This window comes from Pelobates fuscus, chromosome 3 (assembly GCF_036172605.1).
Source record: "Pelobates fuscus isolate aPelFus1 chromosome 3, aPelFus1.pri, whole genome shotgun sequence".
NCBI lineage: Eukaryota > Metazoa > Chordata > Amphibia > Anura > Pelobatidae > Pelobates > Pelobates fuscus.
The window spans coordinates 258,447,919-258,475,130 of NC_086319.1; the positions used below are offsets into that span (position 1 = coordinate 258,447,919).

Here is a 27,212-nt window from a genome sequence, read left to right on the forward strand (position 1 = left end):
TGCTATGGCCTCGAAGGCATCCACAGTTGGTTGCCGCCTAGAGGACATCATGCGCGCAGCGGACTGGTCCCGAGAGTCGACCTTCAGAGACTTCTATTTCAGACCAATTGAACACGTCGCATCTCAGGTGATAGCACAGCTTTAAACTTGCATAATAGGAGCCTCCGTGTCTTTAATAAAATTCCTAGATTTTACTAGTAACATGACGTAAAGTCATGATTTTATTAAAGACACGGAGGCGAGTATTATTCCCTCCCACCCTCCCGGTGTGGATTTGGGATTGGAGATGCTTCGATGCAATACGAGTACGTGGGCAATTGGGTCTGTATTGAGTTCATGTTTTTTGTACTGTGTAGTTTTTATCATGCTTAGATGATTTGACAGTTTTATATTGATTTCTAATCATGTATATATATTCTATTTCAGCATCATGTTTCATGTAGATCCCTCACGTTTATGTTTGGTAAGTCTACAGTTTGAGTTTGGTAATTACCATATTTTTCTATCTTTTTTAGCTTGAAGTTCTCGTTTTGTTTCCCGTTTCCTGTTTGGATCAAGTGGGACATCGTTTATCTTACCTGGTCTTCGGTTGCGCAAGAAAGAGGGGGATTGTGGGAGACACAGGACTTATATAGCTACTTCCTCTGTTATGTGATTGGCTACTCGTTATGCCTGTACAGTTTTTTCTTTCATTTTTGATAATATTTATATTCCTCTATCTTTGCTGCTGAGGAAATAAAGAAAGAGATATGCATAATACTCGCCTCCGTGTCTTTAATAAAATCATGACTTTACGTCATGTTACTAGTAAAATCTAGGAATTTTTAACTATACCAGTTCGTTTCCATGCATAGAGCCATATTTATTGATGCCAACTCAATTACTAAACCATGCTACTTGATGTTTTTATATTTGGTAATGGTGCTTCTCAACTAAATACTGCCAACACAGGTTAGACACTCCTTAAATGAACACTATAGACACACAGACCATGTCTTGTTAACCTGAAGCTAAACACACTGCAGTTTAGAGAAATTGCAATGTTTAAATTGCAGGGTTAAAACTGCCTCTTGTGGCAGAGGACTCCTATGCTGTTAGGTATATAGCTTTGCATTTCAAACACTAGTGTTGCTTTAAGGCCAAAATAGCCAAACTCAAAGGATAGTTACCGTAACTTGGGAGAATTTTTCATGTTCAGCCATTTTGGCCTAAAATGTTATATTTCTCAATTTAGTGAACAATTCTGCAAATGTGCTTCCCCAAGTTTATATTTGCTTCTGCTCTTTGCGTATTACTCCACTAAACAATAATATAATAAAAATATCTTCAGGAATGTAGCATTGTCTGCAAATTTATAACACTTTAAAAAAAAATAAAAAAGTAAAATCTTCTAGCGATTTAAAGGGACTCTGCTTGAAAATGTCAGAGTCCTTTTTTTATAGTGCGGAAAATATATATATTTACAGTTTTTTTCCCCATTATCTTATTTTATTCAGCTGTCAGTATACATCTGGCGCAAACTGTTGAGTGCTCCGTGGAAGCCAAAAGACATCCTAAAAATATGCCTTTCTTTAACGGATGAGGGTGGTTTTTCATTAATCAGTGACTAACCTGTTGCCTTTGAGATAATGCTCAGCAAATGTACCTTGCTAAATTACCCACTTATTATTCATCAGCCACCAAATGTTGAAACTTCAGTTATGGTAAGTTTATTTCCTATACTTTTGAATTTTATTTTGTCCAGGTCCAGTATTATATCAAAATTATACAGTTGAATAATTACAGACATTTTGCAGAGAGTCATTTATTGGCAGAAAAATCTTATGTAGCTAGTAGAAGCAGAGCCTGTTGTGCCAAAATGGCAATTAAAACATCTCACAATCAATACCCATGTCACTGATGGTTAACTTTTGCCCTTCAGATAGAGGTATGAGAACTATATTTCCCAAGCTTCTGAGCAAGACTTTTGTTTTACTTAGCTTTTGTATGTTTTTTGTTTTTTTTTGTATTGTTTAACAGTGGCCAGTTCAAACCTTGACTGTTCATTAAAAGGTGAACTGTTTTGTATCGGGTTAGCGATCGTTCCCCTGTTCCCTCACTCCACTAAACTCTATTAAAAAGCTACACGTGTGACTAATGCTGTGGAGGTAAGTACACTTACCAACATAACATTTTTGGGTGGTGTCAGTCTCCTACCATGCTGAGTGCTCTCAAGCATGCGCCATGAGCAGTGTGTGTTATATAATGATTGAAGAAAGTAATTATGTTTGTAAATCTGAAAGTCTACTAAATCCAAAGCTGAGGTATACATAATATATTGAAGCATTACTTTAGCACTAACAATGAATGTAATTTTCTTATTTTCTGAAAGAAGGTCTTTAAAAATTTCAGGGCTGCTGAGCACTTCTATGTTTGTCATGGCAATATGTACAAGCATTAACCAGTTACTTGGGAATTAATTAGAAAAAGTGTGCACCAACTGCAATGAACATGTGACCACATTTTTTTTTTTTTTTAAATGATCATATTTTCTTTTGATGCTAAAGAAATGGTTACTTTATGGCTGCATCTTGCCTTGGGGATATAGTTACACCTTCCTTACTCTTGGGAATGGTAAACTCTCAATCGGTACTTTTTGTACTGAAAAGTCCTGGTTGTTTATGTAGAAAAAGTAAGTTTTTTTCCCAAACTGACATTGAGTAGCTTTATGAACTTCTCTTTTCCTTTCCTTAATGCAGTGTATGTGAATGTCAAGTGTTATACATAGGACACTGGCCACTTGGGCAGATGAACATTAGGACTTTTGGTTGCGACCTCCTGGGTTCTTCTTAAGCTTCTCAAGATGTCGACTGTGAACTTGATTGATGAAACTGAAATAATCATCAGCAGTGGAGAAAGGGACAGTCGTCACCTGGGGTTCAGAAACAGGACCAACCATATCATCCTGGAGAGAAAGGGAACCTATGCAAATCACTGTGTCTTGGGAATTGTTCCCCTCCAGGGAGGGTTACAAATGATACAGACAGAATGAGCTCACATCCATACAAGTGTTTTTCTACACAATGTAAAACCTACTTAGAGATGTCACAGTTGTTGAAATTTTAGACATCCCCTATTTCTCTGGAGTTCATTCTACCACTATGGTAAGGATAATGACAGTGTGTTTTTAATATAACATTATTTATATCTTATGTGTCATAAGAGCCTTTAAATCGAAAACGTTTTTCTGGTTCTTAGGTCAAGATCTGTATATTTGCAGATATTGCATCTTAATGTATCTGATTGGTATTATTTTTCACCATATTCCTCTCACGGATTCAGACAATCCATAGTCTATTTATTCCACATAAGAATAAAAAAAATCAGAGCTGTAATACAGAAGCTTTTAATTCCGAATGGTCATCTTGATTGATGTTGATTATTCATACTATCTTCCAAAAGACTTATAGGGGGAAATCAGATGAATGATGGAGTTATTGTTGGTTCTAAAGGAAGACAGAAATGATGAGGGGCACAGGCATTATAAGACATAAAGACCACATCAAGGTTAGTCATGAATGAAGACAATGGAATATATCTTGTAATACTAGTAAGTTACACTACTTATTAGTGCCAGATATACAACTAAACTGCGCATGTTATTACAGCGAGAAGTTTTCAAGCTGTAAACCATACGTTAGTATGGGCTGGGCACTATGTAGGAAGGAGATACGTGGCATTTGGTCATATTGAATGGTACAAACAGTGATACAGTAGTAGTAGTAGTGATGCAGCATTAGGATGATGAATTATAAAATATTGTTCAAAACATTATGAAGCATTTATCTAGTTAAGTTTAAAGGAATTCAGGTATAAAATGTAGTGTTTTGTCATGTAGTTGACCCACACTCGGCCATTCTGCATAACACCACATTTGGTCCTAGATAAATTACAAATTACAATAAATGCTGGAATTTAACATGTGGTGGCACACCCACGGTATCAGAGGACAGCACAAAGAGATGAGAAGTTTAGTATGAAGTTAATAGAGCTTACAGTAGGTTTGCTCAGACATGTGTCTGGATCTAATGCAAAATGTGGTGTTGGAACTGTGCTAGAGTTCAAATATAAAACTATATAGGAAACATGGGGGGATGGTTGCACTCACCTAAACATGCTTAAATGGGGTGCTGCTGGGGGCCATATTATACAATAAATACACAAGATCCAGCGCACTCTCCTATCTACTAAACAGCAACTTCAATGTTGACAGATTTTATTAGTTTGTAAAAGTTTTTTTAAAAACACCTAATCTAGGCAAAAAATGGGGATTTAGTTACATTATATGATCATACATTGCATAAGCCTGCCACAACGTCAATGTACCCCATCTTTGGCAGGTCCTACTCTCACAGTCTAATGTCTGCTCTTATGAGATTAACCACTTACTTGGGAAAAAATTCCATCTGAGGCTCTCTGCAGTACAAGGCTAAATAGGGACCTGAGATGAGGCACCTGTAACAGGGAGGGGTGCAGAACCAAGGAGTTGGCTAGACTCCCAAATATATATAGGAAACATGGGGGGATGGTTGCACTCACCTAAACATGCTTAAATGGGGTGCTGCTGGGGGCCATATTATACAATAAATACACAAGATCCAGCGCACTCTCCTATCTACTAAACAGCAACTTCAATGTTGACAGATTTTATTAGTTTGTAAAAGTTTTTTTAAAAACACCTAATCTAGGCAAAAAATGGGGATTTAGTTACATTATATGATCATACATTGCATAAGCCTGCCACAACGTCAATGTACCCCATCTTTGGCAGGTCCTACTCTCACAGTCTAATGTCTGCTCTTATGAGATTAACCACTTACTTGGGAAAAAATTCCATCTGAGGCTCTCTGCAGTACAAGGCTAAATGTTTCCATGTTTCCTATATATATTTGGGAGTCTAGCCAACTCCTTGGTTCTGCACCCCTCCCTGTTACAGGTGCCTCATCTCAGGTCCCTATTTAGCCTTGTACTGCAGAGAGCCTCAGATGGAATTTTTTCCCAAGTAAGTGGTTAATCTCATAAGAGCAGACATTAGACTGTGAGAGTAGGACCTGCCAAAGATGGGGTACATTGACGTTGTGGCAGGCTTATGCAATGTATGATCATATAATGTAACTAAATCCCCATTTTTTGCCTAGATTAGGTGTTTTTAAAAAAACTTTTACAAACTAATAAAATCTGTCAACATTGAAGTTGCTGTTTAGTAGATAGGAGAGTGCGCTGGATCTTGTGTATTTATTGTATAATATGGCCCCCAGCAGCACCCCATTTAAGCATGTTTAGGTGAGTGCAACCATCCCCCCATGTTTCCTATATATATTTGGGAGTCTAGCCAACTCCTTGGTTCTGCACCCCTCCCTGTTACAGGTGCCTCATCTCAGGTCCCTATTTAGCCTTGTACTGCAGAGAGCCTCAGATGGAATTTTTTCCCAAGTAAGTGGTTAATCTCATAAGAGCAGACATTAGACTGTGAGAGTAGGACCTGCCAAAGATGGGGTACATTGACGTTGTGGCAGGCTTATGCAATGTATGATCATATAATGTAACTAAATCCCCATTTTTTGCCTAGATTAGGTGTTTTTAAAAAAACTTTTACAAACTAATAAAATCTGTCAACATTGAAGTTGCTGTTTAGTAGATAGGAGAGTGCGCTGGATCTTGTGTAAATATAAAACTATGCATGGAGTGACAAAGTCAAGACAAGTACAGGATGTTGGATTTCTGTGAACAGAGTGCATTTGTGTGTGTTGTAGTTTGTGCACATGTGGATGTGTTATTATAGACTTTATGGTCTTAGCAGAAATCTGCTTTGCTAAAATAAAAATATCTGCTTATTCTGTTGTATTCATTACTCCTATGCTTCTCAGAGAGTTACAGCACATTGAGAAGAGGGGAAGTCAGGCACGTGCTAGCTCACCAGCCACTTCTGCTAGCTCCATGGAGCTATTCGAAGTGGAAGAAATCCTCCCTGGCTGTTTAAGTGGCAGGTGGGGAGGCATTTGAGCTAAGTTTTATAAAAGTGCTTTATGTGTCTGGAGGGTTTCTTTAACTGTGTACATTTTCATACACACATCCACATACAGTTAGACTGTGATAGATTTGAAGGGTATATTGTATCAGTGACTCACCTTCAGTCTGCCATTGTCATGTGACTCCCTGCGGGTTGGCATTGTATCTGGAAACCCTGACGTTTGGGTTAATTCTGCTCTCTGATCATCCAGTCTGCGGCTCTGGGAGTGTGCAAGCATGTCCATTAGAAGGTTCATTTCAGGCGAAGGGTTGTCTGAAGCTGAGGGGTTTGAAAAAAAATCATTATCATTAATAATTATTAATAAACAATATAGTGTGTGCTAATTTTTACTGGTGCAGGGCTTATTTAGCCAGTCGGTGAAGTGGATATATCTCCAAAGATCATCATCAAAAGTTGTTATCACCACTAGATTCATGTGCCTCCTAAAAGAGGGAAATAAAGGAGTGTGGCAATTACACAACACCTACAGCCAATAGAGCTCTGATAGGGACCCTCTATGTCACCAGGATTGAGGTACAGAAGTTGGTTGATTGTTATAGCTTTTCAAGTAAATTGACTTGGTAAAAGGGACACTCCAGGCACCAGGACCACTTCTGCCCATTGGAGTGGTCTGGGTGCCAACTCCCACTAACCTTAACCCTGCAAGTGTAATTATTGCAGTTTTTTATAAACTGCAATAATTACCTTGCAGGGTTAACTCCACCTCTAGTGGCTGTCTAGTAGACAGCCACTAGAGGGCACTTCCTGGTTTCTAGCACAGGCAACCTGTGCTAGAGCGTTGCTGGACGTCCTCACGCTGTGTGAGGACCTCCAGTGTCGCACATTTCCCCATAGGAAAGCATTGAAATGCTTTCCTATGGGGAGCACTAATGCGCATGTGCGGCATTGCCGCACATGTGCATTAAGTCTCCCCGGCCGGTGGGCGGGACCAGTCTCGCCCACCGGCCGACGCAATACAGAGGAGGAGCGGCGGCGGAGGAGGAAGCAGCGACGTGGGACATCGTCGCTGCCTCAGGTAAGTCACTGAAGGGATTTTTACCCCTTCAGCAACCGGGGATTGGGGGTGAGAGGGAGAGGGGACCTGTAGTGCCAGGAAAACGGATTGTTACAAAATTACAAATATGCCCTATCTAAATAGGTTTCCGGAACAATGGGATAACCAGTGTGGTGTCCCCTTCACTCCTAATAAAAGAATGGTAATCTTGACCAAGTATCTTCTTGGTTCTAGGCTTCTAAGTGGACTTCTTAGATTGCCTTTAGTTAAAGGGACACTACAGGCACCCAGCCCACTTCAAATCATTTACAGTGTCCCTATTGCACTTAGTGCTGCAATGTAAAACATTGCAGTTCCAGAGAAACTGCAATGTTTACATTGCAGCACTAAGTCTGCCTCCAGTGGCTATCTACCGGACAGTCACTAGAGGTGCTTCTTGGATGTTAACAGACTTTTGGTCTGCATGAGGACATCCAGCGTCAGCTAGTTCCCCATAGGGAAGTGCTTTCCTATGGGAAGGCTTAATGCGTCGAACACAGTTTTGACCGACCGGGCACTAGGTGATAGCCCAAAACAGTTCCAGAGAATTGGGCAGGATGGCCGGTCGGCTTTCGGGGATTCCTGTGTGAACACTGACGAACGCTCACCCTAGCTGCTATGAAGCGAAAGCTCCCCCTTTTCAGTAGATCCTATCTCACTGAAAGCCGTTCATCAAGGTGGTTGGGAAGTGGGACGGGCAGCGGTACCATCCTTGCCCACGTTAGCGGAGACACGAGGCCGAAAACAGTTCCAGACATTCGACGACCAAGTACCGCTGCCTGCGTTTGGAAGACAAAATGGCCGCCACCCAGGGAAAGCACTCAAGCGTAGGTGTCAAGTAGTTAATTTGTGGTTAACAGCCAGGGGAGGTCGGTGTTCACTGGGGCATAACATGGGACAACACAGTGGAGTCTGCTACAATGCTCCCCCGTTACCACAAGCTGGCATACACAGTCTGATCCTGAGGATCGGCTTGGGGATGTCCGGGGGTGCTCACGGTAACTTTTCAAGTTCCGTCTGTCTGGACAACCCGTCAGCATTTCCATTTTGCTTCCCTGGGCAGTAATGTATCGTGAAGTCAAAAGGCTGCAGCACCAAACTCCAGCGCAGAAGCCTGCCACCCAGTTCAGCCATACCAATGGGTTGTGATCTGTGAGCAAGGAGAATGGTTGTCCGTACCAATAGGGCTGTAACTTTTTCAGGGCCCACACCACGGCCAGGCATTCCTTCTCGATGGCGGCGTAGCTTCTCGGGGTTACAGCTTCCGACTGATGTAAGCCACGGGATGTTCTCCGCCATCGGGGCCAAAGTGGCTCCCAATTCAAACATAGAAATGTCTGTAATGTCAGGGTTTCTTTGCTGTTTTAAACAGCAACCCTTCCTTTCTCTGTGTCTGAGCTTTCAGCTGATTTTAACGATCAGCTCCTTCATTAATGTTGCCACGGTTACTCACCTGATTGTAGTAACCAGCCCTGCTGCTAATCATTGCAGCCTATTTTAGCAGCAAGTCCCAGTACCTCCTTGCCCTTGCGTGGTTTCCTGTTTCCCAGAAGACTTCCTGTTTCCTATGTGTTCCTGGTTTCTGACTTCTGGCCTTGTTCCTGACTCCGCTGCTCTCCGTTCTCCTGATCCTGGCTCGTCTGACTACCCGCTTTGGTGCCTGACCCCTGCTTGCCTCCTGGACTTTGCTTTTGGTTTATGTAATTATTTGCTATTTATAATAAAGGTGTTTTGCATCTACGTTCTGTCTCTGTCTGGTTCCTGGTCCACAACACTGTATGAACGAGAAAGCGTTTAGTTGGATTGGGAGCTGCCAAGACAGGGGCATTCACAAGGGCCTGTTTAAACTGCTGGAATGCCTGTTCACACTCCGGGACCTAGACTACTCGGTGGGGAAAGTTCCTACGGGTAAGATCTATAAGGTGCTTGGCCAGGGCACAATAATTGGGCACAAACTTCCTATAATACCCTGCCATCCCAAGGAGACTTCATCCTGGAGGTAGGCCACTGGGCCACTGCCTCAATCTTAGCGGGCTCAGACTTCTTCTGCCTGCAGCCTACTCTGTGACCGAGGTACTGTACCTTGGCCATGCCTATGTTACATTTACTAGGCTTAAGCATTAAGCCCGCTTCTCTAATTCTATCTAGGACCGATCCTACATAGGCCAAGTGCTCCTGCCAGGTATTGCTGAAGATGGCAATATCATCCAAATATGCACAGGCATATTCTTGTAACCCATCTAGGAGCCGGTCCAACATCCTCTGGGACATAGCCAGAGAGTTTTTCATCCCAAATGGCATGACCCTAAATTGGTACAGACAGAACAGGGTGACAAAGGCCGACTTAGGGATGACTTTGGTGGCTAGGGGGATATGCCAGTTCCCCCTTACAAACATCCATTGTAGTGAGGTACTGGCCCCTAGCCATCCTGTCTAGCAACTCATCTGACCTATGCATTGGATAGGCCTCCAACACTGTCTTATCATTTAACTTGCAGTAGTCTACACAAAAACGGGTTGTACCACCCCAAAAAGCCACTAGGACTACTGGGAACCGTTCACATAGGCCATTATTTTGGGGGTGGTAAGGCGAGCTCATAATCGGCTTAAGGTCGCAGAGCCTCCAGAGTTGATGTGTGACCTCTGCAGTAAATTGGGAGCCCTGATTCGACACTGTCTCCCGTGGAAATCCCATGCGGGAGAAGATTCCCATCAAGGCTTCCGCGACAATCTCTACATGAATGTTGGTCAACGCCACCGCCTCTGGGTATCTGGTCGCATAGTCCACCACCGTTTAGATATATTTCTTGATGGAGGGGTTAGACTTAGCTAAGGAGCGGACTAGGTCTACCGCTATCCTGCTTAATGGTTCCTCAATAATTAGGAGAGGGTGGAGTTTGGCCTTGCGGCGATTTCCCCTCTTACCTACTCACGTTTGGCAATACTGCCTAATGTCCTGGGAGATAGCTGGCCAAAAGAAATTTTGGGTGAGCCGATACCTTGTTCGGCTAACCCCTAAAATACCTGGATAGTGGAATGTCGTGAGCTATCCGGAGCAGGTCCTGCCTTTTCCTCTGAGGTACCACTAACTGCCTGGTGGGGATTGGTTCTGAGCCAGCCACTACCCTCTCTGACTCTTGGTAGAGAAGTCCCTTATCCCACATATACTTCTCTCCCTAACCCAGCCTGACTGGAGGTGGCCCGATCCCTGTATACTTGTAGCGTGGGGTCAGGGGTCACCTCTTTCCCAAACTCAGTGAGGGCATCTCAGGGGAAACACTCTAGGGGTGGCAAAGGGTCTCTTACCTGAGCATCCTGGTGTGTGCTATGGTCCATGGTGCGGGCTTGTTGCCTGGTGACCACCGGGTATAGTTCCTCCGGCTGCGTTTGGGGCTCACAATCGAAAGTGAGCTTTACCAGATTGTTCCCCAACACCACCTCTGCAGGTAGCTCCTGCATAAGCCCAACCTCCACCATTCCAGACCCCGCCCCCAATACAAATGTACCAGTGCAGTGGGCAAACCCTGCTACCCGAACTGCCACAGAATTCCAGGTTTGCGGTGCTTCAGGACCCAGGTGCCACTTAACTTGGGTGAGGGTCACTCGAGTGTCTAGGAGCCATTGGACCATCTTGCCCTGTAGGTGCACAATCTATCAGTGGTGCTGTCAGTTGTCAGATGCTGCTTGCACCAAGTCTGATGCTGATGCTGGTCTTCTTAATTCTCCTCAGGTGGTCCTGGAGTGACATAACGTGTGGAGGCCTCAGTGTGGTAATAATGGGCGGATGCTTTGGTTGCTGGAGGGGGCCTAGGATGGATATATTGTTCTGGGGGCAGTCCCTTTGCATGTGCCCCATCTTTTTACACAGATGACACTGTATCTGACTTTGCTTTTGGAAGCGTGGGGGTAATGGATTAAATGTACCTGGGTTTCTGGGTTGTGCCACTGGTCCCGGAGGAGGTAATGCTGGTCGAGTAAAGACCCTTGGCTGGACTGGTCTTTGCTCGTCTGCCCGCATCTCTGCTTCTGTGTACCAGCTGCAAGAGTTCCTCCATTGTGCTTACTTGGTCGGCTTGCACCCATCCCAGGGCGGCTCTGTGTTGCCGGCATACCCATTCTGCATGAGAGTCTTTCTCCACTTTCCTCTTCTCTCTGAACTGCCTGCGGTGTGCCTCCGGAGTGAGGGCATACCTGGCTAGTATCACTGCCTTTACCCAAACATAGTTCCAAAATCCTCGTCGGGGACAGTTCGGTAGACTTCTGCTGCCCTCCCAGACAGTCTGATAGCCAAAAGACTGAACCTATGCAATGCACACTCTTTCAAAGTCTTGGAGGAAATCATCAATATCCTCCTCCGCCTTCACAAAGTTCTTAAAAGCACCATAGATTATCTTTTGCTTACCTTCTTGCACTATGGTCACCGCCTAGGTCCTTTCGGGAGTATGTTTTTTGTTCCATTTTAGCACGAACTCCTGGGCTTCTGACATGGTTCGGGAAATAATTTCCATCTACGGGTTTTCACCATAAAAAGATAGACAAAATTATAGTTCTCTTTGAAATTAGGTAGTTTCCTGTTCTCGTTGATCCGAAGCGCTGTTGATTCCGCCATCAGTTTGGCAATGAGGGTGGCCTTCTTATTACTTGCCGCTATCCCTCTTGCCCCCAGGAGATCCTTTAGCGTGGAACGTTTCAGGACGGTGTAGTCAGTCTCCACCCACGGTCCATCTGGTACTGCTAAACATCCACTGTGGCTCTTGTTCCTCCGTGAGCTCTGGATCCCAATGTTGCCAAACAATGTAGCGGAGCTCTAGTCCTGGCAGGGACTTTCCTCCGCTGGATTACTAAGACTAAAATCAGGAACAAGAAAATGCCAAGTAAATAGGCCACCTCCTCCCCAGCAACTAGACGCTCACCCTGGCTGCTATGGAGCTCCCCCTGTTTGGTAGATCCTATCTCCCGAACGCCGTTCATGTATGTGGTCGAGAAGTGGGATGATTAGCGGTACCATTTTTGCTCAAGGCCAAAAACAGTTCCAGGCATTTGACTACCAAGTACTGCTGCTTGTGTTTGGGAGACAAAATGGCCACCATTCACTGGACCACGTGCATTCGATTATACGAATGGCGGCACCCAGGGAAAGCACTCAAGCGAAGGTGTCAAGTCATTAATTTGTGGCTAACAGCCTGGGGAGGTCGGTGCATAACAAGGGACCACACACCAGTCTTTCGGGAGATGAAAAAGGGGGTACGGACAACCGAACATAAGGGAATGGAGTCTGCTACAACTAACACACACTTTGACTGACAGACACACACACTTACTGATGTGACACAATCTAACAGACACACACACACTCCCTGACATACACACAATGACGCAGACACACACACACTGACAGGCATACACGCTCACTCACTCAAACACGTAGGCTCCCTCACAGACACACACTGACAGACAATCACTTACTCATTTACTCAGAGACACACAGGCTCCCTCATAGACACACACACACAATCACTCAGACACACACACATTCACTGACACACACACATTCACTGACAGACACACACAATTACTCAGACACACAGGCTCCCTCAAAGACACACACTGACAGACATTCTCACTCACTCACAGACACACACACTGACAGTTATACACACACAGACTCACACATACTCACAGACAGACAGAAACACACATTTACCCCCAAACAGTCACAGATTATTTATTTTTTTACATTTTAATTTAAATCCACCCAGCTTCCCTACCTTTGGGAAAGGTTGGTGGATATTTTTTACCTGGGGTCCAGTGAGCCTGCTGGCTGGGATGTTTGGGCAGGAAGGCAGGCATGCGGTTAGCTGAGCTCCAGGCGGGTGGAGAGGGAGCGCTGATTTGATGCCGGGTGATGTGATGGAGAGTGATGCAGGGAGACGGAGTGACGTCATATTCCAGCTCCTGGCATCACTCTGCGAGGCAGGGAGCCGGGAGAGCTCACAAATCAGCGCTCCCTCGCCGCTTGACTGGTGCTCAGCTAGCCTCCTGCCTTGGGGGGCCCAAAGGTGGCCAGCCAACCAGTTCTTGGACCCCCTTAAAACGAGACTGACAAGGCATTAGCCTGGGCATTTGGGGGCAGCATTTTTTGCCACCCCCTGGAAAGTTCTAGCCTCGCGGAAGATACATCGCTGGGTACAACACGTGAGTGTGTCAGCAGCATATAAATGTCCATGAATATAATTCATACCAACTCTAATTAACTACCTAGAACCATTTAGTATTGTACAATTTTTTGAGCGCTTCAAAACTAACCAACACATTTAAATAAAAATAGTGATGGCAAGTAATGAATTTATATCATTTGCTGCAACAGGGGCTGTCAATTTTTCCTTTATGTTGGAGTTGCATGCAAACTCGTCCCCCACATGCTATTATTAAAGGTAGAATACTTTAGAATTGTAAGATTACTGTTCTTCACAGAGTATATCACTACTTAACCTGGCATTTTCTTGTTTCACATATTGGAAAATATTTTCTCTACTACTCCCTATGTAAGCATATAAGTAGATAAATATCTCTAGAGAGACCAGGATTAATGGAAGCTTACAGATCACATAGTCAGTGATGGTGAACGTTATTCTCTTTTATATTATTATATAAGCAAATATGTCACCACTTTTTCTTCTAATTTTTTTTATTTTTTATTTTTTCCCCTTAGTGGAAGAAATGAAGTTATATATGAATGGGATGTTTAAGAAATGTATAGAATATTTTGGATATTACTATTACTATTATTAATATATTTATTTATAAACAGCCAGCATATTCTGCAGCGCTGTACATAAATACAATTGGTACAAGTATGAAGACAAATGGTACAATACATCTGAGACAATACAAAATTTCACAAACAATACAGGAGGAGTTGAGAGCCCTATTCTCATAGAAATTCGCAACCTAGATAGATAAGAGGATGAGAAACAGATGGCGGGGACTGCAAAGGTGAGAATTATGTTATTAGAGAGTGAGATGAGGGCATTTATTGGTTACGTGGAATGCGTTACTGACTCGTGTGGTGGGCTTCCCTGAAAAACATGAGAATGCTTAAAGGAAGAAAAACTAGCCTGACAGTGTGGGAAAGTTTGTTTCGTAGAGGGTTGGTGTCATATGAGAGAAGTCTTGCCGTCTAGTATGGGAAAAGTTGATAATAGAAGAGGCAGAGATCAAGGGGAACATTAGTGAGGACAGGTAGTGGGGAACAGTGTTAGTAAGGGCTTTGTATATTTTGCATTCAATTCTGCTGTGAATGGTAAGCCAGTGAAGGGTCTTGCAGAGGGATGCAGCAGATATGAATGTGGATTAGCCTGGCAGAGGCATTCAGGATTGACTGAAGGGAGGAGAGACAGGAGAGAGGAATGCCAATTAGTAGGTTATTGCAACAGGTGAAATACAATATAACAAGGTATTCAATGAGTTGCTTAGATAATCCAAATAAGCAGTTACTAACATGAGAAAGGCCAGAAAGAGAGAGATATTTAAAGACAAAGCTGTTAATAAGTATACTTTGTAATGAAGTATAAATAGCGAAGATAAGAGCACCTAAGACAGAGCCGTGAGGTACTCCAATTGACAAGGACATTGAAGAGGAGGAGTTTCCAGCAGAAGAGGACCTGTTAGAGAGACAGGAAAGAGTAATGTCGCAGAAACCAAGAGAGCTGAGAGTCTGTAGGGAAAGGTCAGTTCTGTTGAATGCAGCATTGAAGTCAAGGAATATAACAATAGTGTAATGGTTGGTGCATTTAGCAGAAAAAAAGGTCAGTAGTAACCTTGGTGAGGGTAATTTCAGTTGAGTATTGGGGATATAAACCAGATTGAAGGGGCTCAAGCAGAGAGTTTAGGACAGGAATTGAGTTAAGCAGTCATAAACTTGATTTTCCAGAGTTTAGATGCTGGTGAAGCCGTAATATGGGGTGGTAATTTAATAAAAGATGGTCTCAAATGGTTTAACTCTAAAGTTTTCCACCGGGTACGGACGCCACTGATTACCTTAGAACGGTCAGCTAACCAGTCTATGCCATTCAGTAGCTCCCCAATAAGAAAAAAAAGGTAGGTTTCTTGTCGTGTCAAAGTGTGTCAAGGTGTGTGTATCTGTGTTTGTATGTGCCAGTGTGATACACACAGATACACACACCTTGACACAAACACACTGACACACAGATACACACACCTTGACACACAGTGTGTATCTGTGTATGTATGTATGTATCTGTGTGTCAAAATGTGTGTCAAAGTGTGTGTATCTCTGTTTGTTTGTGTCTGTGTATCAAGGTGTGTGTATCTGTGTCTGTATGTGCCAGTATGTATGAATCTGACACCCAGATACACACACCTTGACACACAGTGTGTATCTGTGTGTCAAGGTGTGTGTATCTATGTGTCAAAGTGTGTGCATCTGTGTACTGTGTGCCCCTGGCACATAGTGGAACACAGATACACTCAGATGCACACAGTACCACATACACACATATTGACTCATAAATACACACACACTCAGATACACACAGTGACATATACACACACGTGCACCCACAGATACACACGCATTGACATGTACACACAGTGTCATATACACACACTGACACACTCAGATACACACACACTGACATACACACACAAAGGTGCATACAAACACACTGATATATACACACACAGACAAACCTTGACACACAGATACACACACATTGACATACATACACATAGGCACATACAAACACACTGATATACACACACACACACACACACACACAAACCTTGACACACAGATACACACACACATACACTCTCACTGACAAACACACATACTCTTTTACAGACACACATACAAACACATATACACTCTCGCTGACAAGCACACATACATTCTCACTGACAAACACACATATACTCATTGAGACACACAAACACATACCAACAGATACACGTACATTTTTTTTATTTTACTCCACCCAGCCTGCCTACATTTGGGAGTTCTGGCATGGAGTCTCTATGTCCCTGTGGTCCAGTGGGGTTGCTGGGCTGACCGTGCAGTCCCTGGGGTCCAGTGGGCTGCTGAGCGGCTGCCGTGCACTCCCTGGGGCCCAGTGGTGCTGCTGAGCGGCTGGCGAGGGAGCAGTGATCTTCCTGCTCAGCTCCCTCGCACGCATCTTAGTGATGCCGGAGTGACTTCATATTCCGGCTTTTGCATCACTGCTGTGCGCATGAGGGAGCTGAGCAGGTAGATCACTGCCAACTGCTCCATCGCCACCTGTTCCCATTTGTGTTCTCGCGGAACCCTAGGGTTCCTCGGAACCACAATTGGGAAATGCTGGCTTAGAGCATTAGGTGACCACTCTAAGCAAATCTGCTGTGCCCCTGCCCGGCGCCACTCCATGCCTTCTGGGATTCAGAAGCTGGATACCATCTGGGGGACCTGCATATTGGTGATGGAGGCAAAATTTGGGGTTAAACCATTTTATAACACATACTGTTCAGTGACAGAAACACACAAACACACACTCACTGACATACATACACACATTCCCTGAAAGACACGCTCTCACTGATGTGACACACACTGACAGACACAGACTGTCACCGACAGACTCTCACTGACAGACACGCAATCTCACTGATTTGACACACAGATGTACCCAGGGCTGCCATCAGAAATTTTGGGGCCCCTGACACAGTTTAGGTCTGGACCCCTGGGGCCAGACTCTGAGTCCACCCAAGTCCGCCCACAAGGATGAGGTGTGTGTGTGTATAGTGGGTGTAGAATGTGTGTAGTGGATGCGGTATGTGTGTCATGGATGCAGTGTGTACAGTGGATGCAGATTGTACATTTGTGTAATGTACGTAATGTTTGTGTGCATTAGATGCAGAGTGTGTGTGTGTAGTGAATGTAGGTGTGTATAGTGAATGCAGAATGTGAGTTTGTGTAGTGGATGTAGTTTGTGTATAGTGAATGCATAGTGTGTGTTTGCATAATGACTGCAGTGTGTGTTTTGTAGTGGATGTAGTGTGCGCATAGTGACTGCAGAGTGTGTATAGTGAATGTAGTGTGTGTAGTGACTGCATAGTGTGTATAGTGAATGTAGTGGGTTTGTAGTGAAAGCAGAGTGTATAGTGAATGTAATGTGTGTATACTGAATGTAGTGTGTTTGTAGTGAGTGCAAAGTCTGTCTCACTTTCGCAAGAGCGGTCTGCGTGCTGCGTGGAGCGTTGCCATGGTAACCCGTGGCAACGCTCTGACAGCTGCAGGGCACAGGAAAGTTAGACAGAGAGAATCTGGAAAGGAAGACAGAGTGTGCTGCTGGTCCACTCTCTGCAATGTACAGGTAGCAGAGGGACCACAGTGCACATAAATATCGCGGAAATCACTATATATATATATATATATATATATATATATATATATATATATATATATTTCACATAAGGAATTTGGGGCTCGGACTGCCAGAGCAATCCGGGCCCTTCAGGACCGCCAGGCCCATCATGCCCTGATGGCGGCCCTGGATGTACCCATTCTTTGTACATGATGTCACATGTCAAATAATTAAATATTTCATTCTAGCATGCATAGTTGTCGCTGGGATGGCAATGGTTTTACACCCTGTAGCCTCAATGGGCCTTGACGTAATTCTGTGTATTACAACCTGTATCCTCAGTAGGCCTTGACGTAATTCTGGGTGTTACATGCTGTAGCAATAGAGAGGAAACACTCTAAATAATGTGGAACATACATCAGGTGTACTCACGCAGTAAGCCATGCATGGAAGAGACTTCATGATTCCACCATGCTACAAGTTATTACAGGTGAGTTGAAGACTGGTACCATATATTCGTGAAGGAGAAAGTGCTGCCATTTAACCCACCATCCTGTTTATTATTAAGGTTAATATAATTAATTATGTTTGTTATGTTCTACAATTAACAATCGCTTTCAACATTTTCTTTCAATATTTGTTTTATGTTCATGCATGTGCACTACTCACATAGCTGGTATACCTGATTTCACTTACCATTGGTGTTGTCCTGCTCTCCTTTGCTGTGCACGATTTGGATGCTGCATCTCTGTTCATCTATTCTTGCACCTTGGACATGGGTGAGCAGGTTGAAAAACCCTTCTTGCTCTGTAGGAATTTCTCGCTAAATTGACAAAAACAAACAAACAAACAAGAGAACATTGTTTTGTTTTATTTTATTCTTTCTTTTTTTGTATTGACAGCATATGATATGATTTGACAATGCTCACAAGGCAATAACGTTTCAGCGTAAGGCATTACATTATGATCTTTTAGGTACAATATAAATGTCAGTTGTTACATGTCATGTTACTTTAGTTGTGCCTTAGGGCCCTTATTCAAGCACATGCCATCCAATACTTTTTGTTTTATTAAAAAAGAGGACATATTTTTGAAGACACCCTTGGATAACCTAGTAACTTAAAAAGATTAGTCAGAAGGGGCCTATAATCTTTTCTATTAATTAAAAGGTTAACAAATTGAGACGAGTAATGAGATGCCAGTAGAGTGGAGATATTACAATTAATAAGGGGAAAATGGAGTATATTAAAAATGCAACAAACAGTTGGGGAATGAGAACGCTAAATAATCATGAAAGAAAAGACATGCAGACAAATTGACAGACACTGGTTAATTTCAAAAAGGCTATTGGCAAAAAAATAAAAATACATAGCAGTAAAGTAAGTATTACATCTGGGCTGGTGGAGGTTTAAATCATATATAGGCTTCACTGGAGGAATGCTTGTTTGAGAGGGCTGAATAGCATGACAATAGAATGTAGGTGTGAGAATAGAAGCCAGGTGTATCAGCAAAGGAAATTCGTGTTTGTGAGATCCTACAACTCAGAGAGTAAATTGTTAGGAAAGGTGATAAATGTCTCAACTGGGATATTGTTAAGGTAAATATTAAGATATTATTATAGATGAATTGGAGTAACTGGAGAATCAGAAGTTTTTAAATAAGCAATGCTTTTGACCTCAAATATGGTAAAACTATCTCTTTTATAGAGTCTTTTTGAAAGATAGAGAACCAAGTGTAGCTAGTAGCTACATCAATGTCACTTCTGGAGTGAGGCGATAATTGCATAGAGGAAAATGCGGAAATTATCTTCTCACAATCCCGATCTCCTGACTCTGCTATGTTAAGTCTGGCCATTCTGAAGCCCGGTTATATGTTATTTCCTTGTCTTGTCCCGTGCTGTCCCGAACTCTGCATTTTGGCGTATTACACTGTACTATTTATATACACCGTTGGGGTATTACACCATTCACACCAGACATTTTTAGGGGCAAAGAGTGCAAAAAAGGACACTGCAAGGTGTGATGTCACACAATGTCTCAGAGGTTCTTCTGTTTTGTGGGAAATTAATGCCAAAACACGTCGCTACTGAATTCAACAATGTTTTGTAACGCTTTCACCAATATGCGGTAATCCACAGAATTACAGATATTTGTAGATGGACTATGTTTTAATTATTATTAAGTGAAGCCATTTTTACATTCTTTTCTTCCTGTTGTGTCTATTCCATATGTGTGACAAGAGTTCTGAAGTCAAACCCATCATGCACTTATGTGCCATATACCATATCCCATTATCTTGTCAAAGATAAAGATTATCATTTATCTTTGGAAACTATGTTAATCACTTATTTTTTTTTTTTTTTTTTTTTTATTCTTTATTTTTATTGTGCATATATGAACAGCATGCGTGCAGAGCCACAACAGCAACTGCAAGCGTTGTCATAGCATTTCCGAGTGCAGCAGTTTGAACAGCACTTTTTTATATAACATGGAGATTACAGGTTTTAAGACAGCAATATTTTATAGTAAACATGCTAGACTCGATATTATGCATATGCTCAGGCAAGTTATGCTTAAAGTTACGGTAAGGTGTGTAGCATTGCATTTGAGAAGAAGATTTTTATGTTTGAGTCAATGATAGCTTGATGTTAAATGTAAATTTAAACCAACCGTATTTCTGCAATTTTTAACATGCTTGTGCTGCCCCATTAGTTGTTCTAGCTCATAACACAATGCATGAGCTGTTAAAATAAACTCAGGTAAGAATTAAGCACAAAAACTCTGCGCAAAATAAAAGAATAACAGGTTAAGGACTATTACTGTGCTGTGCATTAAGCTAGTGTGCAGCGAATAGTTCTTGTATTAGGGGGCATGGTGAGGAAGTCCAGCTGTGGTGAAATATGCCTGGCAGACTCCGGTTCTCTGCCTCTGTTCACCCGATCCCCTCTGGGTGCCAGCTACAGTGCCCCAGTACCCTTATCACCTGGAGTGTTGGAGGCATGAAGATGAGTAGGTGCCAGGCGTCCAGCAGGTGTTGGCGGAGGTTTACGCTGTCGGGGGGGTCGGTGCTGCCCTGCTGGGCAAGGTGCTTCCATTCTGGTTCGGAGTTGTGGTGAGTTAGGGTGAGGGTGGATGTTAGGCGTGGGGCAGACTTTTCGTTTCTGCCTGTGCCGACGGTCCCGACCTCTGCGCCTCTTTAAGGAGCCTCCAGCGGTTGTCATTCTGTTACCGCCCTGAAGGCATGAAATTGCCGGGGGTGTAGGTGCAGTAATAGCCTGTTTGACTGGAACCGTGTTCAGCTTCCTCGACGATATCTTGGCCCAGAAGGCAGCGAAAATCTCGTCAAGCTTTGTAAGTGAGTTAGTCGCTGGGTCCCCACAGGCCCCCATGCTTGCTGGCTGGCGCGTGGCATCCGCCATTTTGGGGTTGGTGATTCTTGGCTCGAGCAGGCCTTGGGACATGCGTCTCTGCTGTAACTGTACCGTTGGTGCCGGGATAACCCTCACCGGCGGGGGGGAAGGGGGTTGGTGGATGGTCTTCTGTCGCTTCGAGATCTGCTTCTAGGGGGCTCCAGGCTGGGTGATCAGGCGCCTCACCCGCGCCCTTGCCTCTTCCCAGGCCGCAAATCGGGTCGATTAGTGCTGGAGTAGGCCCCAGTGATGTAGCCCGCGTTTCCCGTGTCTTTGGGCTTTGTATGGTAGTAGTTCGCTACCGGTTACATTATGTGCCAAGAGGGGAGTTCAGGTGATGTGTGCAGTCTCACTTGTGTGTGGGGTCCCAAATGCTTCTATATGTGGTGCCCAGGTTGTTAGCACCATTCTTGTGGTATCTAGGGCATTTGTGGGTTATGGGTACTCCTAACCAAGGGAGTAGCGGGGGGGTTACTAATTATGATATGTGTACGGCTGCTTGGGGTGGTTACAAGTTAGTGCGAGCATGCATCAACTTCAAATGGTAGTACAGATGACAGCAAAAATGACAACTCAAACTGTAAACACAAAATGTGAACAAATAGGAACTGTGTTGCAGCTCTCGTTGCTGCCGCAGGTTCGGGCAACTTTAAGTCCAGTCATGTGGCTGAGTCCAGAGATGCTGTTGTCCGTGGGACAAAAGTCACTGCGGTGTCAGGGTTCCAGGAGGCGGTCTGCTGGGGCAACTCAGTAGATGTCGGTGTGAGTCCCAGTGTGGACATCAGAGCAGGGACATCCGCCCCTGTGGTGATCTTGTGGACATTGCCGGCATAAGTGATTGTGAGGGATCTTGGTAGTCCCCAGCGGTATTGTATCCCCTTTGTGCGTAACTGATTGGTAAGGTGGCTCAGAGATTTCCGCCATTGAAGTGTTGCTCGAGATATGTCCTGGAAGAAGGAAAGATGTGAGTTCTCAAATGTGAGGGGTGTTTTGCCGCGGAGTGCTGTCATAATTTGAGACTTCTCGTACGATGTGGTGCAGCGGAGGATTACGTCTCTGGCATCGTTGGTGGGTGCAGTCGGTGGAGTTGGGAGACGGTATATCCCGTCCAAGGTGATTTTCCGGGCAGTTGCCGGGGGCACAATGGTGGCCAGGAGTCTCCTGGTGTAGTGTGGCAGTTCATCCGCAGTTATGTCACCCGGTATGCCGCGGATTTTAATATGGTTGCGTCGTGCGCGGTCTTCCTGGGTGGACATCTGCAACGTGAGGGTTTGTTGCACTGCGTGCAGGTGTTGCATGTGGTCTTTCATATTGGACATATTATTGTGGATTTCCGTTATTTGATCCTCTGTCGCCTTGACACGGACTGTAACCTTTTGCATGTCATTTTTAAGGGTCCCTATGTCAGCAGAGAGCATTTTCTGAATGTCTAGCATCCAGTTTTGTAAGTCCCTTTTTGTGGCTAGTGAATTGTCATCAGGAGTCACCAGTGAGGGTACTTGGACCTGTGCTGGGTCCGGTCTGGGCTGTGTATTAGGGTGAGCCCCCAAGTGGGGTTGTGATAATGTGGCTGGGGCCTCCGCGTCGGCCATCTTGGGTTGTGGTTGCCGTTGTAGCATGGCTCCAATGTCTGGATGCTCAGCTGTGGGGCCTGAATGTGGTTTTTGCGTGCGGCGCCCCATATTTACCGGAGTCTTGTCGCCGGGAGAGGTATGTGGGCTCTGTGATGTAGTGCAGCTCCGTTCAGGCGTCCCGCCAAGGAGGATATCCAGGTCGCGGTAAGCCGCTGGGAGGTAGGCCCGAGTCTGCCGTTTCGTTCTCCCGGTCTTCGGGCTCTGAAAGAAAGGCATCTATCGATGCGGGTGTGAGTCCTGATGCCGGTTCTCCCAGTTACAGGGTCGGATGGCGTCGTGGTAAGGAGATGTTTGCGGATTTTCAGCAGCTGTCTCAGGAGTGAATGGATACGTTTCTGATAGATAATATACATGACGCCAGAAGAAACATAGAAAAAGGGAGTTTAGGACGCACGAGGCACTAGCACACTAGACATTAGGAGAGACAACAACAAGAGAGACCAAGCCAGAGAATGGGAAACTACCCCCAGACGAGAAAAGAGGTATGAGCACACCAAAAGTAGGCACAGCCCAAAAACCTCACTACCCCATTGAGCATGTAAAGAGCTGAGATACTGATGATCACCTGAGACCTCTAAACAAATGGCGCTCTCCTTACAAACCCCCCTAGTAATCAAGGTTACAGAGATGCTATGCATAACACTCTTGGGAATGTGAAATCCTCTCCAATGACACGCTACTACAAAAGAACATAGCAATTCTATAACGACATGTTCCTCTATCTAATGATTAACGCTGGACTAATGTGTTTTATGAATGTTATGAAAATTCTGTAATAACTGAAGAAATACTTAAACATGTTTGTAAAATATTCATACACGCTCAATAAAAACCCTTGGAATGAAAAAAAAAAAAAAGTAAATAAGTAAGTAAAATTCATTATTTGGTGTCACTGCTTCAGATCAGTCTTATAACTGAAGAGATTTTACATATTTTCTCGTTGCAAACTACATTTTCCATAATGCTCAATCAGGCTTTTAGATGTTGTTATCCAAACAGAGACAGGTTATCTCTTAGACTCCAAAGAATTCCAAACCACTCAATACATCTTAGTGTGTCACACAATGTATAATAAGTGTATCTGGGCCCTTTGCAAAGCTTCAAAAAGTTGGTTGACAATTATCTAGATCATCATGATAATTTATATGAACACAAAATCCACTTCCCAACAGCTTTCTTATATAATTCATAACTTTATCCCAGTATCCCCAAAGGTTTTTAGCATACTTTATTCATAAAGTGGCAACACTGTGAGTCCATGCTCCCACTTCATCTTGCTCTGGATTTGGGACTTGGCAGCATGGATTAGGGCCTAGTGTGGATGCACATTGGGTTAAAAGATGAGGTAACAGGTAAAATTGGCCAAGAAGAATTTGTCTGTCTCCCCCAAAGAATAAGAAACGGCCCCTGATGTTCATAAAAATTAAAACATCAAAAGTTAATTCTGTGGATTAAAAAGATTTTCTAGAACTATGTGTAAATAGATTGTAATGCTAAATTGAAATTTGTGAAACACAAGTTTCCTCAAATATGAAAGATAACATTTTCTAACATACATGTCATCATTTCCGATTCTCATTTGAAGATAACATACTTGAAGCCACATTTTCATTTCAGCATAGTGGTGAATCATGAAAAATATAAATTATTTTGTGCTATAGCAGACATGCCTTTGTTAAAAGAATACATGCTATTTTGGGTAGAGGATATACATACCATAATATCGATGTGTGTGGCAGAACTAATGCAGAGAGGGCCATGATGCAAGAGATTTTTGGGGGCCCCACTCAAGCAATAGGTAGATTCCCCATCTGTCGTACAATTCCTACAATTCTATGCCAGCTAAGGATCTACCATTTGCCCATCCTTGCAAGGTTGCATTTGTAAGCAGTGTTCGTGTGTTTGAATGTAATCATGTTTTTGTACAAAGTATATGTGTGCATGTAGGGGTGTATTTGTATGTACTGCCGCCATTGGAATGCAGTACTGTATTATACTTTTGTGAAGTGTTTGCATTTGAATGCAGGGTTGTATTAGTATGTAGTGTTGGCTTTTAAATGCGGGTGTACATTTGTGTGCAGTATTGAATGAAGGGGTGTGTTTGTATGTAATATTTGTGTTTGATCTCAGAATTGTGTTTGCATGTAGTAATGATGCGTATCTGTGGCAGTGTATATGTGTATGTATATACATCACAGCAATCAAACATACTTACACATATATACATACACATTAACACACACAGATATGTACATATAAACAAACTGACACACACACATTCAGATACACTCTGAAACATACACACTCTCGGATACACAGGCTGACACATGCACACACTGACACATACAAACACCCTGACACACAGATATGCAAAGAGACTTATACAAACACCCTCACACATATACACACACATACTGATGCACAGATACACACACTCACGCCCTTGAAACACAAACACATACACACAGATACACATACTAACACATACACACAAACTGATACACATACACAAACATGTCATTGTTTTTGTATTTGCAGCCACCCTCCTGTTAGCATACCCTTTTGTGTGCAGGAGGGTAGCTTGCTTGGGATCCAGCTGCTGGCTCTCTCTATTCCTTTCCCCACTCCTGTGCCTCCTCTGCTTCCCACGTGGCAATCTCCTTGTAGCTAGAAAGGAAGTGACCTGCTCTCACTTCCTCCCAGGCTGTCAATATTACAGGGACTGTTAAAAGGGCCGATCGGGTCCCTGTTCAGCAATATCAATTGAGTAGCCATAAGTGTATGGGACAGCTAATGTGCTCCCTGAGCTTGTGGGCTCCGATGCTGCCACAGTGGCTGCACCGGCAGTAGTTCCACCACTGGCGGATGTACTTATTTAGTGTACAGAGTATAAACAATGTAGTATTGATGTAACCATACAGTGTAGAGAATGCACACCATAGTGGTGATGCCCTCAGTTATGGTAGAGGGTATATAGCATTGTGTTAACATACACACTCACATATGTATATTAATAAACTAATTGTGCTCAGTCAATTTAGAGGGAATGGTATAGTTCTTTTCTGTCTATATATTGATTTTCTCACCCCTCCTGGTGGTATGTTTACTCCTCGTTCTCGGGTCCTCTACCAGAGGCCTGGGAGTTTGAGGGTTCTGCATAGTATCTGCAGAATATATATATATATATATCTATCAATGGGAAACTACCCAGTTAGAATAGAGGGTATGGATGGATGGAAAGATATGCACAGAGGAGGTAAGGGGCTACTGCCCTCCTAGCCTCGTTGTTTCTCATTCCCCTATATACTTTCTCCTTAGTACGTTAGGTTAGTGTTAGAGAATGAAGCTGCACCTATTCTGCATGTGTAGAAGCAGAACACCTGCTGGCTGTGTTTCTCAGATGGAGAGAAATGCCTCTGCCCTGACAGATTAAGTGAAACGTCTAAAAAACCTGTACTTTTCTTGTAACAAATTTATAAAACAAATGTTACATAACTTGCACTTAGAAACTCTGTGACACCTCTAGAAGGGAAACAAATATACAGAAAAATAGAGTTAAATTGTTTAGGTGAAGACAGGGCCCACTAGCAATGCTCAGTCTCACGTGATTGTTGCCTAAACTATACCATTAAAATTTAGTTTTTTAAATAATATGATCTGAGGTTTAAAATAAACCAATGAGCAACGTATTAAAAAAAAAAAAAAAACGACAGAAAAACTAAATCAGTACTGTATTTAGGCTAGCTAAGTATCATGGGAAATGTTGTTCACAAACATCGGCAAAGCCACAATTGACCATCAATAAACAGAGCTTCAAACACAACCATATTCCTCTACTCTCTTTTGTCTTGATACAGACAATGACCTTTTTTACCCTGGCAGTACATGAAGTATCACACCGCCAGCTAGACACTTAACAAGCTGTAACTGCGGTGTATTATGGACCCTATAAAATAGTTGTATGACACATGTTTACATGATTTGGAGGGTTGGGAAAAAAAGTCCATTAAAGTCAACATTCAGAAACACTTGTACATAGACTCTACAAAATCCCATCACAGCAATGACAAAAGCTTGCTTGCTCAATTATGTCCAATGATCAAGACCTCAGGCTGTCCAACTACCATGGGATGCAGTAATTATGTATCCTAGATATGGCATGTACAGGGAGCTGTGACTGTCATATAGATGCCATTCTGTAGACAAAACTGGTATAGAATGCACATTGTATTGGGATTTTCCAGGTACAGTTGCAACAGACACTCACCACAGGCTCTGTATTAGGCTGGCTTTCAGTGTCCGTACCTGGCTGGTCCTCCTGTGTCACATCTACAGGATTCATCCTGTTGCCCCTGTTTCTGCTCTCGATGAGCAGGTAGCTTTGTGCCCATCTCAGCTCTGCAGCCCTATAACATGTCCTGTGGGGTCATCCTCTCCCTCCCCTCTGTAGAGGATCATTAAATCATCTCATAATAAGGGAGGCCCCATCTGCAGGAAGGAGCTGGTTAATCCCCCATTAAGATTATCTGGGATAATTGTTAGTGGGCCAGAGGGTATGTTTGTATATCTGTGTGTGTTTATATTTGTGTCAGTTTAAACTACCTCTGTGTGTCTGTATCCTGAGATATGTGGAGATGTGTATGTATATGTATAGTGCCCTCCAAGGTAGAGAAGTACCACTAATATTGGCACTCTTGTTAAATAT

At 43.3% G+C, this 27,212-nt stretch overlaps 1 protein-coding gene across 3 annotated transcripts; it reads right to left on the reverse strand.

Moving 5' to 3' along the window:
• Positions 1-1,788: 1,788 nt before the first annotated feature.
• On the reverse strand, positions 1,789-26,938 carry PCP2 (Purkinje cell protein 2). Of its 3 annotated transcripts, none has more exons than XM_063448399.1 (4): positions 26,778-26,938; positions 18,161-18,287; positions 6,168-6,328; positions 1,789-2,944 (listed from the first exon to the last, which is right to left on the reverse strand). In XM_063448399.1, the coding sequence occupies exons 1-4, from the start codon at positions 26,847-26,849 to the stop codon at positions 2,795-2,797; spliced, it is 510 nt and encodes a 169-aa protein (XP_063304469.1). In that variant the 5' UTR covers positions 26,850-26,938; the 3' UTR covers positions 1,789-2,794. The 3 variants fall into 3 exon arrangements, with proteins under 3 accessions (XP_063304469.1, XP_063304468.1, XP_063304470.1); XM_063448398.1 differs by having other exon boundaries at positions 26,775-26,938; XM_063448400.1 differs by lacking the exon at positions 1,789-2,944 and adding an exon at positions 3,288-3,485 and having other exon boundaries at positions 26,775-26,938.
• Positions 26,939-27,212: the final 274 nt, after the last annotated feature.

Bases quoted from the DNA above. Each gene is read 5' to 3' on its own strand.
- PCP2 (XM_063448398.1), bottom strand. From the start codon at position 26,849: ATGAATCCTGTAGATGTGACACAGGAGGACCAGCCAGGTACGGACACT. The intron at 6,329-18,160 runs GTAAGTGAAATC...CAAACCCCTCAG, and splicing joins AGAGCAGGACAACACCAATG to CTTCAGACAACCCTTCGCCT. The intron at 2,945-6,167 runs GTGAGTCACTGA...CTTTCTCTCCAG, and splicing joins ATGACAATGGCAGACTGAAG to GATGATATGGTTGGTCCTGT.